The sequence below is a fragment of the Physella acuta genome, unplaced genomic scaffold (assembly GCF_028476545.2).
Source record: "Physella acuta isolate Inbredline_101_S28 unplaced genomic scaffold, ASM2847654v3 ptg000063l, whole genome shotgun sequence".
Classification (NCBI taxonomy): domain Eukaryota; kingdom Metazoa; phylum Mollusca; class Gastropoda; family Physidae; genus Physella; species Physella acuta.
The window spans coordinates 912,768-928,184 of NW_026731583.1; the positions used below are offsets into that span (position 1 = coordinate 912,768).

Below are 15,417 nucleotides of genomic sequence, written 5' to 3' on the forward strand. Positions count from 1 at the left end.
GGAAAACCCCTTTCACCCAAAATAGACTCGAGTGTAGGCCGCTGATGTAAATCCTAAAAGTATCATTAGATCAGGTAGTAGTAATCTAGATCTCTAGATCTAGCTAGATCCTTATAGAATAAATGAACTGTAAAAATGATTTTAGTTATTAGTATTATTAAGCCTAAAGAAAATAAGCCTAAGCCCTAATCCTAAAAAAATGAAACAGTTAAACAACTTAAAAGTTAAAACGGAAATTCCCTTTAATACAATTTTTACGCCTACAACTTTATCTCTAGATTCTAGATCTAGAATGTTTAGGACTAAATATTCAAATAATAATAAATAAACTTCAGGCTACTATAAAAGTTGCCAACCTGGACTTCTGTAGATCTTTAAAAAGTGAGTTGCATAGTACTAGATCTAGTAGTAGGATATACTTAAGATTATCATAAATATTAATAAGTAAGTTTATTAAGTAGTACTGTAGTAGGCCTAACTAACTTAACAAAGTTAGTAAGTACAAGTAGTAGTACTTACTACTTAATACTGATAGATCTAGACTCTAGTAACCTAGTTGCTGATTTATCAATAATTATTACCTAAGTTAATTAATAATAATTATGCCTACTAATTAGGGCCTAATAAATTAAATAGATTTACTCCTTAGATTCTAGTCTAAAACAAACATATTTTTTTATTTAAAAATAAAATTCAACTTAAAATGAAGCTAAGATAGGCAGACTAATTTAGTATTATTAGTAGCAGTAAAATGCAATGATTTTTGTTATTCTATTCACTTATCTTAAGGTCTAAGTTGAAACAAAAAAGCTACAAAAAGATGTAGGCTATATATATATATATATATATATATATATATATTGCCTATACTATAATACATTGTATGTGGGCGTCTACTAAGCTAAATGTTTTATCAGTCACTGGGAGGCTTGAAACTTTTATGTAGACCTAGAATAGAGCTAGATCTAGATCTATAGGCGTGAGTTCACTTTGGTCATTTTTTTTCTTAAACTATCAATGTGTGTCATTGGATTTGAATTATTTTTTTGCTTTGATTCACAGAAATTTTAGAAACACCATGGCTAAAGCAGGAGAGGAAAAAATTGGCACTAATTCAGGTATGATTAAGTCAGCGTTTAAATAATTTAAATATATAATTATATAAAATTAAATTAGCCTATAGCACTTATAGTTTTAATACTTTGATTACTGTTTAAAATATGTTAATTCAGGTATGATTAAGTCAGCGTTTAAATAATTTAAATATATAATTATATAAAATTAAATTAGCCTATAGCACTTATAGTTTTAAAACTTTGAATACTGTTTAAAATATGTTATCGACAAAAAACGCATGGCAATAACAGTCTTTATAATGTATAACAAAAAAGATGTGTTTGTAATTAATTATTTTTTTTATATAGCACTTTCTAAATTACTAATTTAAAAATTTTAACAAAATAATTCTTTTCTTAGCGGAGAAGATGACTGAGAATGACATTAATACTTTAGTAGTTCAGGCCAATAAAGAGACAGGTAGGTTTAACCTCAAATGTCTTGCAGGTAACAATCATTTCTTTTCTTAGATGAGGTTGGTCACAGGTTACCTAATAAGGTGTTCATTTATTGCAGACATACTTTGAAAGTAGATGTCACAATTCAATTTAGAGTTTATTTAATTTGTTTTATGGTACAAAGATATCTTGAACCAGAAAAGATTATTCTCTTCAACTTTTCCTAACAGCTCTTTTGCATACATGGATTACTTTGTGATTTTAACTTACTTATTACAATTTTCACAGGGGAATTTGAGATTGAGTGTTGCTATGAACACAATGAATACAACTACTTTTGGGAACATTGCACAAAGAATTATGGTCATGCTGATTTTACTCCTGCTGACAATTTTACCATAGATAAACTGCCTGATGGTTACAAGGACATTGACACCTTGCAGCTGATAAAAAGTCTGAGCGAGCTAACTGTCCATATAACAGTAGGCTACGCCAGCCCAGAGAGGCCGTCCAACCTGAATGGCCAGTCCTACCCTTGCTACAGCGACAGTACCAGGGGATTTACACGCTATGGAAGTGGGCGTGTCTGGGATGCTGAGAAAGTAGAGAATGAGCCTTGTCCGTGTACCAAATGTATAGAATCAGGTCAGCATTGTATGCAGTGGGCTAAAATTAGCATCCTGACCGCCATGTATGTAATATTTGATCAAAGCGAGGCTAGAAAATCAAATTTCAAACTTGGATACAACAAAGATGGAGACAACTATGAAACCCTTGAAGGATATAAAGTGTTCAAAACTACCTTGGATGAAGACATGTGTTACCTGTACAGTATATCACATAGCGTTGAGCTAGTTGATGACCTGAAGAAACATCTGGACGAGTTTGAAGAAAAATGCAGAGTTGTAAATGCCAATTACAAGAAAAATAAAAACATCAAGTTGACCGCTATAGTGTCCCACCCTCATGGGTATTTCAAACAAGTGACTATTGGAAACTGGGAAGTCCAGGAACCACAGAAGAACAAAAGCACCAGGTATAAATACACCACAGCTACCTGTAAGGGGAGCAGTGGGGCACCTGTCTTTGTGTTTGGTAAAGAGAAGGGGTGGTGGCTGACCCATCACCACAGTGGATTTGAACCTGACACCAAGTATAACTACAGTGGCATTGTCTGGCTCTAACCCCTACTCTGATGTTACAGCACACTAATCAAACCTCAGGTTTTGGTATTAGCCTTCAGTTTAAATGTTTGGAATTGTTGATTGGTTCATAGCATTCTGATGTGTGCCTTCTCCTTAATATTTCCATTACAATTTTTATTATAATTTAAGAGAAATAGAGACTGATCAAAAATTTTATTTTCAAAGTTTGTGTTAATATTCTAATATACACTATAGTTGAATATGTAATTAATTAAATCCTCAAATAGCAAGTTTTCTCTTTAAAATAATTATTTATTTATTTGATGACCATTACATAGCTTTAATAATTTAGGATGATTTTGTTCCTAAGGTTAAAATTTAAACTTTTTAACCATTTAAATACAAATCAAATAACTAGATCTTTGGAAGCAACAAAATATTTGTATTGGTTACTCGTACAAAAAAAAAAAAAAATTTAAAAAACCTACAGCAATTCAGTAAAACACTGTGTTAGAAAAACATAACTTTATGATAGAAATAGATACAACATTGTGAGGCAAGGATTGCTAACAACTTCCTTTGTGAACCCAAGATATCCTTACACATTAGCAACGAAGATGTGATCCATTAGTTCTGCTGCCGTTGGACGACTTGCTGGATTGATCTGAAACGTCTGCTCCAAGAATTGTTTCATGGCATTTGATGCAGACTCTGGTAGGGTGTACATAGGCTTTGTTTCCTTTGCTAGGGCTACAATGACTTGAGTAGGTTTAAGGTCATTATATGGAGGAACTGTGGTGGCCATCTCAACAACAGTACAGCCCACACTCCTGTAGTAGCAGTGGATTTTATTTTAATGAAATAAACACATGTAGATATAGATAGTTAATATCTAATTTATGATATTGCTTTGTATTACTGTACGCCCCCTTAAAAAATATAAAAAATCTTGGCGCCTTCCCAAACTAGCTGATTGGTTTGTAAAGCATTTTACGGTGTTACAATCACATCATTTTATGTCTTAGGGCTTAAATCATTGCAGGTACCTTGTATTCAATTAGTTAAAACACTCAAAATGTTTTATAGTTACCAGATGTCTGCTCTAACGTCATAGGGATTCTTTTCATCAGCAGAAACTATCTCCGGTGCCATCCAATAGTATGTCCCATGCACTGACCTTGCATTGGTTGCCGAGTGAATGACCTTTGACAAGCCGAAGTCTGTAAGCTTGACACTGGTTTCATCTTTGAGGAGGATGTTGGCACCTGCAAGTGACAAGATATACTTAATTATTGAGTGTTAAATAAAAACAAAAATTAATGATAGTGCCTTAATTACTACGTAGATAAACTATTAATACGTGTGGCATAACCCCCCCCATAGACCCCTCGGTATATATAAAAAGTATGAGGGGGGGGGGGGTGCAAATCGAAAGTTTGAGGGGGGGGGTGCAAATCGAAAGTTTGAGGGGGGGGGGGGGTGCAAATCGAAAGTTTGAGGGGGGGGGGGGTGCAAATCGAAAGTTTGTCCCCGGGTAAAAAATTGGAACCCCCCCCTTGAGACGATCCTGGCTACGCCACTGCCCTCTATACACTATAAATGTTTCTAAATAGATCATTCTATTCTGGACAATAATGCACATTTAAAAGAACTTTTTTAGGTAGCCATTTCTCTTAGCTTGACACAGGCCACCAATCAAAATGTGCAAGCTATCATGTTTTTCAGAAATTTGTAATTAAAAAAAAAACACTATTCCATTGAACAACTTCTTTAAAAACAAAACCATAACCTTTGATGTCCCTATGGATGATGGGTGGACTTCTTCCATGTAGATATTTTAAGCCTTCAAGAATTTGTCTAGTGTATTGTCTGTTTTTTTCTTCCGGAAACGCGCCATTTGCTTTTAAAAATTCGCGGATGGAACCCTAGAATGGAACATAATAATTTAACAAATCAAATAAAAAAAATAACAGAAATTCTGAAAAATCAATCATAACTGAAATGCTGTTTTGTATTTATAAATGCAAAAACTTTTTCACAAATACTTTTTCATATGAGTGAGACAAGATTACAACACTCCATTACTCACCAACATATATCTGGTTAAACGATAACAAAGACTGTCTTTTGATCAGTCATTAGATAGAAGTCAAACACTGAACTATCATCATCACCAGAAAACCTCTTTAAAATCTATTGGCACCATATTTGTTTCAGTGAATTATTTTGATTTAAAATTTTTTGAACTGAAATGTTACTGGCTTTTTGTAAAATCAACAAATTGTAAACTGCAAAAACTGGGACCTGAACCCTACTCAACTTCAAAAACTAAACAGTATTTAAACAGTAAGTAAGATGAATGTCTTTAGACTTATGTTATTTACATAAAAGTATAGTTCTTCCCAATAAAATAAACCTTTCTTGATTATTAAGATTCAGTTAACAAATTTTGAAAACACATCTTTGATTCAGAGCCGGTATAAATCTTCTATCCATTTTAGAAAAGGCATAAGAAATTATTTTAAACCAAGAAGAAAGAATAATATTTTACAATGATTAAATTTAAATGTGTTTAAATGGTAAAATCTGTAAAATTCATAAGAAAATCTTACCATGCTCATGTTCTCTAAGAAGATGATCACATTGAATTGACTTTGCTCGTATCCGTAGAAAGAAACTATCTTGGGATGTTTGATTTTCATCAAGACGTCCAGCTCTACTATATTCTGTGGAGTCACCATGTGTTTGTTATCAGATACATTTTTATTACAAATTTCAAGCCCATGCCAACATTTGATCTACTTGTGTAACAAACAACATTGTCCAATTGAGAAAATGTTGCAATAATTTATACTATGTCTTATTTTGTGTTGTATGTTGGCTGTGCTTATTGCAAACTTTAAGTTGTATCAATATATAATGATAGCTGTAGGCCCTATTTGTTATTTTTCATAAGAAATCTACCTCTGTAACAACAATAGGCAGTGAGGGTGTTGGTGTAGCAATCAGCTACAATACATTAGATACGGACAAGCACAAAAAAAAAACCAATTGTTTTTACCTCAGCACGATCTTTCTTAGCATTGGAAATTCTAATTTCTTTCCCCACATATTTTTCTTCATCTGCTCCTTTCTCTTTGACAATGAAAACTTGGCCAAAGGTCCCATTGCCTACAATACGCCCTCTCTCCCAAAGTGTTGGGAATTCTGGAGCTAGGGATGTTACGACTGTTGAATAAAAAAATGATTAGTATTTTACCTTTAAAGTTGTGTTGATTTTTATTCGACCAAAGCTGGACCATAGTTATTAGTATTTGTTTTGTTCTCTCTTGTGTGGGGGTTGTTGCTTAGCAGTTACGAAACCTAAATCTAATAAGTTGTGGGAAGTGAAATGTTCTATGAATGGTCTGTGACATTGTTGCTGGGTTTGAAACAAAACAGAAGAGAAATACTTTAGGATACAATGGAAGGCTAAAATTATGTAAAGAAGAATGGGAAAACATTTGACAATAACAATTAACATAAACTTTATTAAACTTACTATCATTTTCGTTGTCAGACATTGTTGTAGAATCAAATTTAGTGTACCTTCAATGAGAAAACAAAAGCTCTAAACATGAGATACATCTAGTAGTAGTAAGCTACACTACACACATAACATGTAGGTAACACATATTGGGGGTGACAGGCAAATGATCCCAGAACGAATAGAATCAAACAAATGATCACAGACAAAATATTTATCTTTGACAGAAGCTGAACTCAAGCTAATATAAAACAAGGTAATTAAAAAGTCTAGTGACAATTTTAGCGCAATTTCCTTATGTTATCTAAAATAGCTGTCGTAGTGTAAATCAAGAGCAGGGTTAGTAAAACCATTGGTTAGTTATTAAAACGTTTTTTATTAATTTTTTTCAGTATTTTACATGTTTTATTTACAATAGAGTTACATGACTAAAAACCATTGCGCGCCAACTGAACGTGATGGCGCAGCCATGGAACGCGATGGCGCAGCCATGGAACGCGATGGCGCAGCTATTGAACGTGATGACGCGTGTGGTGTGGTTGGAAAAAATGCCTACTAATTCGGTCCAAATTTTTATTAATTCAAAAATTGTTTTGTGACCAAACGAAAGGATTTTTTGAAAACTTTCTTCGGCAATATTGTTCTAAATTATGGCAGAAATCGATTGGTACATGTTTCAAGTCGCTTATTGGTCTGGTTGCCGAGATATGGGCCAAAAACTGCTTTTTTTCGAGTTTTTTTGGCTTTTCCGGGAAATCCATGAAAGAAACCCGTAATTTTTATGGCCTATGTTCATCCTCGTAACTTGCTTAACATAATTGCTTTTGGAACTAGTCATCGATATTGCTTCGTTGAGGAGGAGATACGACTTAAAGCTGCGGACACACATCCATCCATCCATCCATACATCCAGAAATGACGGGTTAATAAACGCAATTCTCCAGAATGGAAATTGCGCTAAATAAAAAAAAATTTATTACTTCACAATAACTACACAAATATAGATCTATATAATAGAAATTATAGAATTTACTGTGGTTATTTTCAAATATTTTGGTTAGCGGCCAGTTAGCCTGTTCTCGGCCAGTTACTGTTAATCAATACTGTGTTAAGTGCTAAGTTAGGCCTAATACAAGTATAGTTAAGTCAGTTAAGTTTAGTATCTAGATTCTAGATCTAGATCTATAGAGATTCATTAGAGATAGATAGATCTAGATCGTTTAGTATATAGATCTAGATTCTAGTATATAATTTAGCTAGTAAGCTAGCTTTGCACATTTTGCCATACCTCCAACATTCACATTGAACATTGACTACTAGATCTAGATCTAGATCTAGATCTAGAGTCTAGATCTAGTTTCAACAAACCTGTTGCCATGAAATTTGCGTTTCTTAGCACGTCTACAATACTTCCTATCACTTTGCATCCTTTTTTCTAATCCAAAATGAATTTAAAAAAATAAAAAACTTTTATTAGATCTAGATATTAGGATCTAAATCTAGATAGTTTGAAGCGCGGAAGCCGCCTTATCTTATACAATAATACTAATAGAGTTAGGGATCCATCATTAAAATTACAAATTAGGGAGGTGTTTATTGTTTTTTTTAATTGTTGTATAGCTTGTATTCAGAGTTTCTTCCAGGCATCTCTTTGGGGGGGGGGGGGGGGGGGGGGGGGGAATCCCCGACGAAGAAAGAAAGTCTACCGCCTTCTCCCCCCCCCCCCCGAACGTGATGAATTTGATATAGTAAACATACACTTTTACTAGTGTCCGAGAAAAAAGTCTGGAAGAAACACTGTTTGTATTGTGTACTGTTTGTTGTGTTTTTGTTTGTCACTGATGTGATATGTTGCGTATTTTTTTCCTACGTGAGCCTTTGGGTTTTAGGCCCCGTTTTTAAAGTCTACGGGCTTATGGGCGTTGCGATGGGTCGGGATGGTGCGGAATGACACCATGGCGTAAACCTGCTAATAATAGACAAAACATGCTATTTATTACCGACAATAGATAAAAAAAATCGTTGGTATGATCTGAGCACAGTTTAAAGCAATCACCATGGGACGGGAGTGGTGGGAGGGGGGGGGGGGTGGAGTGAAGTTACATCAACTAAACGTTGCAAAATGCGCCTGAAGAAAACGGTTTGGACGATAATCGTAATAACATATGTTTTAATCCATGTATAGAATGGGGGATGGCTGATTGGGGGGGGGGGGGGCGGTAAAAAAACTAAAATAGTAAGAAAAAAAGAATATATTTGAATACGTATACACATGTATATACACATACCTACAAGTATATATGTTATCATCAGGTGCCGCACCGAATGACACCCGACCTCGCTGCGCCACACTTCAGGTTGATCTGTTATGTCACCGAACGTAAATCGGCCAACTAGATCTAGATCTAACAACTACTAACTAACAAGACAAGGGTTTGCCTTGTATTTTTAGCAGTAAACTGATATTTTTATGCAACTATTGCTAATGTTTGTTAAAAATCATAGTTTAATGCAGGAGTTAAGGTAGCTTTATTTAGATATTATTCATCCGGTTTCTCTCAACAAAGAAATTTTGAATTAGCATAATTCTGAAAAATGATTAATTTTATAGAAACGCAGTTTACATCCTGCTTGAATTAGAAACCCGTAGTTCGTAGAATCCATCTCAGGTGTGTGGAATAATCTGCTGACTGCACTGACTGCACTAGAGCCATTCTTGACAGAGGCGAGTTGTGTTAACGCAAGCTACTTTCAAAGAAATAACCCCGCATAGTAACAACTAGATCTACAACATACCACAGTGGACCAAGCTATAGGTACGTATTATGACGTATAACTACATGAATCAAAATCTTCCTCAGAAGATATCCTATAATTGCCAGTTTTTTTATTTTTATAAATAATAATAAACATAATTTTTCATACATAAAATATTCGAGTAAAAGTATGCACACTTAATATCGTTTTTCAAATAACCCAGAAGAAAATTTCATTTTTTTAATAGAATTATTTGATTTGTTTTTAAAATAATATATTATTTTAAAAAAATGAACAACATCTAATTTCAATTTGGCAACAGATATTTATAAATACTAAGCCTATGTTACATCGGAAAATCCCATTTAACTTTCAAATTCTATCAACCTTACTTTTAAAAGCACTTATCTATAAAATAAATATAGTGGTACTTTGAGATGAGAGTTAAATTAGTTTCGTTACATTGCTCGCATGTCAAATTTCTCGTATCTCAAACTCAAAGCAATTTTCTCAAGTGAAGGTAATTGAAATCCTATAAAGCCATTCCCCAAAATGCCAACGCCATTGTTTTTAGACGTGTTTTTTACTTTCTCGTATATACGAAGTAGTATAGAGAAAGTATTGTAATCGTGCACAAAAATAACATGAAATTTTGACAGTTTTCACCGTTTTACTCCTCAGTCGTTCATCACATCCGGAGTATAGAGGACTTATTTTAATCAGGCAAAAATTATAAATACATATATATTAACAATTTGGCGTTTTATGCGTTATCGAGTAGTAAAAACTGGACTTTGCAATTCTGTCCGTATGTCTGTGTGTCTGTCTGTGTGTAAACACGATAACTTGAGTACCGTTACAGCTAGGTTGATGAAATTTCATATATAAGTATTTTATCAAAATCGTAGATCCTGATTAACTTTTGAGCGATTTCCAATAACCGGAAGTGGTACTTTTTCTACTTTGAATTTTTCAATAACTATAACTTGAGTACTATTTCAGATAGATAAATGAAATGTCACATGTAAGTAAAAGATCTAATTCTCTACATTCTGTCAAATTTTGAGTAATTTCAGTTGATTGAAAGTACTAATGTACGATATTTCCGATTTCTCAAAAAAACTAATGTAAATTTATAAAGTTCTAATAATATTCCGCACTATTAAGCACGTTTTATTTGGCGTTCACATGTGTGCAATTCTTTTTTACTACGGATTTTAAAAAGTTTAAGTATTTAAAATGGATTAAAATTCTTGTTCATATCCCGAGTTCCCATCCCCTGTATTTTTTTTTATAAAAGAATATTCGAGAAAGTTTAGGGGAGATCGCTCCCGGTTTATTTAAAATAGAAAAAGTGTTTTTATACATGAAAATTAAGTAAAGTTCCCCTTCCAAACCTGAACTATGGGGCAAGTGAAGTAGAGTTCTCATGTTTCTGTAACCTCGGCATATAATGGGATAGTGTGGTCAGCACTATGCCAATCCACCTTTACTTTCCCTAACATGAGCTAGATACCCATCAGAACTGGTTGAACTCAGAGACGGTCTACTGATTTGAACCCGGAATCGAACTCGAGACTTACTTTATATGATTACATACACTTTTTCAAGACTATTGAGTATAACCTCAACATATTATTTTATTTTTAAAATCAAAAGGTTTTAGGTATAGTCTTATTTGTTTTGATTGTGTTACTTTAAGTGATATTCAGAAGTAGCAACATTTATGTACTAAATATAAACTAGTTCTTAAATATTAAATTATTAATTAATTATTCCTTTTATTTTAATATTACTTTTTAACAAAAAATAAATTCTAACGAATTATTACGGGAATACCCGCTATTATTAACACGTTGGAATTTACGAATTTAGTTTAGGTTGGGCCTCATTTTATTCTTATAGTTTGAAACTAAACTTAAAAGTTCCGTAATAAGAAGCTGGTTTGTGTTGTGACAATGTTGTCCCTTTAAATACTTTGTAATGTTTCTTTATAAGGCCCAAATAAATCTGAATTGCACTAATTCGAAGGAATTAGATCTAGTTTTAATCCCTTTACTAAGGTCAAGTATAGTAAGTGAAGTAACCTTTCAAACATGGCGCCATGTGGCAGTTGAAGCATATTTAACCTGTTTCAGTGACCTCGGCATTTGAAGGGATTGAGTAGTCAGCACTATGGCATCTTTCCCAAACGTGAGTCAGGTACCCATCAGAACTGATTCGACTCAGTGACGTTCTTTAGCCATGAAAACAGGATTCAAACTGTCGTGTTGGCAGTCGCAAGCGCTGCCCTCCGACAAGGCCGTGTCCTTAACCCTTTGGTAGTGGTGTCTATAATCTCATGTTGGGATATGGGGGAGGGTGTTAAAAATCTCGCTGTTATCGCCCCGCCCCCTAGAAAAAAATCTACCCCCCCCCCCAAACGAAATGAAATTTATATAATTTATATAGAAAATATATACTTTTAACAGTGTCCGCCTCCCCCCCCCCCCGAAGAAAGTCTACCGCCCCCCCCCCCCCCCCGAAAATTTCAAGTGCCCCCCGGAGAAAAAAGTCTGGAAGAAACACTGGTTATCAAATTAAATGTTTTGCCTAGCGTAACAGCTGATATAGAGCTTATTCTTTCGCAAAATGTAAATGCTAACGTATAACATTTTGTGTGTATTTTTGCTTTAATAGCAGAAAAATTTGGAAATCAAATCATGGCTGAAGAAGCAGTAGAAAGTGCTGACTTTTGTGCAGGTAAAATAGAATACACATTTACACGAATTAGTCGGAATGTTGGATTTTTTACTGTTTAACATGATTGTTATCACGAAGTTATCAGTTGTTGTTTTTTTGGAATAAAATGTCATGGCCATGAGAAATATTTTTTAATGTACACATATGAATTTCTATAAAGGCCAGACGATTAACATTTCTAGATCTAAATAAAAAGTTCCTATGTTCACTACTTCAAAAATTACTTTTAAGGAAACATCTCATTATATATATTGTTATAAACAACTGGATCACTTGTGCCTTTATGTTCAAGTAAAATGTTTTCAGTGTGTGTCTTGTTCTAATTAGACGATAATTTTCTCATCAGAAAATATAACAGAGGAGGATATTGTCAGTCAGGCCGATAAGGAGACAGGTAGGTTTTATGTTTGTGTGTAGAGTTATGTATAAGGGGTCATCCTTGAATAACGCCTTTTAACGCTTTTTACCTCCCCCCTCCCCTCCGTACCACCCCCACACACAAAGCGGTCTTTCATTAATGACTTAACACTCGTAGGGGGGAGGGGGTCCGTACATTTGTGACGGTGTGTGATGAGTGGAGGGGGGGGGGGGGGGTTCAGATGGTGCGACTTCACATATTTGCATTATAAAATAGCAAAGTTAGAAAACGAATTATAGACGTTATTTCGCGTTTTAGAAAACGGTTTTAATAAATTGTAATAGGAATTGATTTTTTACTGAGCGGAATAACGGCTAAAATTCGTTTTCTAACATAACTTACTTTTATGCAAAAGTATGACGTCACATTATCTGAACCCCCCCCCCCTCCCCCCCCCCCCCAATTTTTCATTGTGTTTCTTGTTTTAACTAGACGATAATTTTCTCATTAGAAAATATAACAGAGGAGGATATAGTCAGTCTAGCCAACAAGGAGACAGGTAGGTTTTATTTCTGAGTGTAGCATTAATGTACAGTTGTAGACTGTTAGTGTAGCTTTAGTGTAGAATTTTGTGTAGTTGGAGAAAGGTAGATTTTATATCTGAGTGTTCAATTTTGCATAGTTGGAAGCAGGGTTCGCGTTTAAGTGTTGCATTATGTATAGCTCGAGACAGTTCTCATGTCTGAGTTTAATATTATGTATAATGGGTCACATCGAACTTATATGGGAGTGGATAAACTATCATATTGTTTATTCGTTGTTATAAATAATTTGAATAAGTAAAAATGCATTTACGTTATTTTCTGTTCATTAAACTATAGGGATCTGTTAATATCCCGCTGAATTTAAATGTTAAAACAATGTATTGAGTAATATAAATAGAGCTTAAACATTGGTATTACATTATATTTATTTAAAAAAAACAATCGAAAATGCTTCGTGAAATTAAGGGTTATGTGGAAGATTACGTATGATATATATTTCTGGTGTCTTGGTGTAATGATGTAGGCAATAGTTGACCAGTGACCAACCTCATTTAAATTAGGCTTAGGTCCAAGGACAAAAATTCATAAGTGTGAATAAGGGTTTGTAGATTTTAGTCAATATTGGTAGAGATACATAATGCTGTCAACACAAATGTTATTATTAATGTTTGACTTAGCATGTTAAGTTTTACTATGTGTAATATTGACAGGTGAATTTGAGATTGACTTCTGCTTTGAAGGTGGTTTGCACAATACGAATTGGGAGACATGTACAAAGAACTCTGGTCACACGGATTTCTTCCCTATTGACGAGTTCACCATTGATAAACTGCCTGACAATGTCAGGGATAAGGACACATATGGGCTGATCAAAGCTCTAAGTGAACTAACTGTTCACATAACTGTAGGTTATGCTAGCCCTGACAGGCCATCTAAAGTTAATGATAAGGATTACCCATGTTTTAGTGCAAAGAATAGGTGGACCCCACGATATGGAAGTGGGCGTGTTTGGGGGGCTGAGAAAGTAGAAAATGAACCTTGTCAATGTAGTGATTGTAAAACATCAGATAACCCAATTAAGCAGTGGGCTAAAATTAGCATCTTGACTGCAATGCATGTAATATTTGATCAAAGCGAGGCTGAAAAGTCAAAATTTAAACTTGGATTCAACAAAGATGGAGACAACTATAAAACACTTGAAGGATATAAGGCGTTCAAATGTGATTTGAAGGAAGACATGTGTTATTTATATAGTGCTTCACATCGCGTTGATCTGGTTGATGAGTTAAAGAAACATCTAGAAGAGTTTGAAGAAAAATGCAGAGTTGTAAATGCCAAGTACAAGAAAACTGACAACGTCAAGCTGACCGCGATTGTCTCCCACCCTCATGGCTACTTCAAGCGAGTGACAGTTGGAAACTGGGAGGTCCAAGAACCACAGAAAAACAAAAGCACCAGGTATGAATACACCACAGCTACCTGTAAGGGGAGCAGTGGCGCACCTGTCTTTGTGTTTGGTAAAGAGAAGGGATGGTGGCTGACCCATCACCACAGTGGATGTGATAAAAACACCAAATTTAACTACAGTGGTATAATCTGGCTCTAACCCTTACTCAGATGTTAGGGACACTAATGAAATCTCAGGCTTTAGAATTAGCCTTCAAGGTCAGTTTATTGTCATTAGATAATTAATTGGCTTAATATGTAACTTAGTATAGCATTTTGCTGTGTGCTCTAAATACTTTTTTACATTGAGATTATTATAGTTAAAAACAAATATAATGTGTACAAAAATGTGTGTGGTTTTAGAATATTGTAATGTTAACTATTTTAGAGGTAGCTGTATTAATCCATTTCATAAATTAACTATTTTCTATTTAAAATAATTTTTTGTGTAGTTTGAAAACTCTATTTAACTTGAAATATATTATACAAAACATTTAGTAAAGAAACTGTTCAATTACATTTGCTTCCCTTTGCTTCCATTTTTCACTTAATAAACATTTTAACCTTGACGCCTTGTACTATGGCATGGTGAATATTTTATTTACATTTATAACGCACAAATAAAAATCTATATAAATCAAATGACTGTGTGTTTTGTTGTAATAAAATATTTTGTGTGCTTTACGTTAGATCACTTACAGCAGTGGTTCCCAACCTTTTTCGAGTGGCGACCCCCTTTTATAAAAAGTAAGTGACCCGCGACCCCCATAGAAATAAATAGCCGAAATTAGTATGGAAAGTAATAAGCACTAAAATAAGATTTTCTAGTAGACTTTCAATATGAACTATTCTTGATAACTGTTTTGATAGCATGAGTAAAATTGCATACTATTCACTAAACCTTCGTGGTTAAGTTTTTAATTTAAAACAAATTTTGTTAACGCAAACCTATGTCATTATAATTATCTTAATTTTGTTTTTAATCGAAGAGTTGTGTTGAAAATATATTCTCGAAAAGTCAATCAATTTTACGTTTGGGTATGAATGGTGAATACTACACCAAAATTGTGTCTGCGGTCTTCATCTTACTCGGAATCATTCTGCAAATCAAAGAATTCATCTTGTAATTCATCGGGAATGCTGGCAACATCAAGAGAAGAAGAGAATGGGGTAATGCGTAAATGCAGATTCTTCATTTTTCAGCTCAGAGAAATAGCGATGCAGTTCGTTGTCAAGAGATTCAAGATGCACAGAAATCGCTTCTTTCAAAATTTTAATTATCTCACAATCAGATTCATCTACCACACCGCAGAGTTTCTCAAATTTACAAAATTTCCTAGATTTATTATCTTTACCGATTCTGCAGCTTTGATAAAAAATGCCC

The 15,417-nt window shown here is 34.1% G+C and overlaps 3 protein-coding genes across 13 annotated transcripts; 2 read left to right on the forward strand and 1 right to left on the reverse strand.

Annotated features, from left to right (window-relative positions):
• Window positions 1-26: 26 nt before the first annotated feature.
• On the forward strand, window positions 27-2,872 carry LOC131950020 (uncharacterized). Of its 3 annotated transcripts, none has more exons than XM_059312039.1 (4): window positions 27-74; window positions 1,063-1,118; window positions 1,477-1,536; window positions 1,803-2,872. In XM_059312039.1, the coding sequence occupies exons 2-4, from the start codon at window positions 1,079-1,081 to the stop codon at window positions 2,696-2,698; spliced, it is 996 nt and encodes a 331-aa protein (XP_059168022.1). In that variant the 5' UTR covers window positions 27-74; window positions 1,063-1,078; the 3' UTR covers window positions 2,699-2,872. The 3 variants fall into 3 exon arrangements, with proteins under 3 accessions (XP_059168022.1, XP_059168011.1, XP_059168030.1); XM_059312028.1 differs by lacking the exon at window positions 27-74 and adding an exon at window positions 89-381 and having other exon boundaries at window positions 1,803-2,871; XM_059312047.1 differs by lacking the exons at window positions 27-74; window positions 1,063-1,118 and adding an exon at window positions 89-381 and having other exon boundaries at window positions 1,803-2,870.
• LOC131950038 (uncharacterized) lies at window positions 2,860-11,183 on the reverse strand. Of its 4 annotated transcripts, XM_059312060.1 has the most exons (8): window positions 8,474-8,556; window positions 7,554-7,620; window positions 6,201-6,247; window positions 5,721-5,887; window positions 5,272-5,385; window positions 4,449-4,584; window positions 3,750-3,924; window positions 2,860-3,489 (listed from the first exon to the last, which is right to left on the reverse strand). In XM_059312060.1, the coding sequence occupies exons 1-8, from the start codon at window positions 8,493-8,495 to the stop codon at window positions 3,258-3,260; spliced, it is 960 nt and encodes a 319-aa protein (XP_059168043.1). In that variant the 5' UTR covers window positions 8,496-8,556; the 3' UTR covers window positions 2,860-3,257. The 4 variants fall into 4 exon arrangements, with proteins under 4 accessions (XP_059168043.1, XP_059168051.1, XP_059168061.1 ...); XM_059312068.1 differs by lacking the exons at window positions 7,554-7,620; window positions 8,474-8,556 and adding an exon at window positions 11,030-11,183; XM_059312078.1 differs by lacking the exon at window positions 7,554-7,620 and having other exon boundaries at window positions 8,478-8,605.
• On the forward strand, window positions 8,901-14,655 carry LOC131949986 (uncharacterized). 6 transcript variants are annotated; one of them, XM_059311985.1, is made up of 5 exons: window positions 8,901-9,001; window positions 11,622-11,684; window positions 12,031-12,078; window positions 12,554-12,601; window positions 13,298-14,655. In XM_059311985.1, the coding sequence occupies exons 2-5, from the start codon at window positions 11,645-11,647 to the stop codon at window positions 14,191-14,193; spliced, it is 1,032 nt and encodes a 343-aa protein (XP_059167968.1). In that variant the 5' UTR covers window positions 8,901-9,001; window positions 11,622-11,644; the 3' UTR covers window positions 14,194-14,655. The 6 variants fall into 6 exon arrangements, with proteins under 6 accessions (XP_059167968.1, XP_059167993.1, XP_059167960.1 ...); XM_059312010.1 differs by having other exon boundaries at window positions 8,950-9,001; window positions 11,625-11,684; XM_059311977.1 differs by lacking the exon at window positions 8,901-9,001 and adding an exon at window positions 9,327-9,462.
• The last annotated feature ends 762 nt before the right edge of the window (window positions 14,656-15,417 follow it).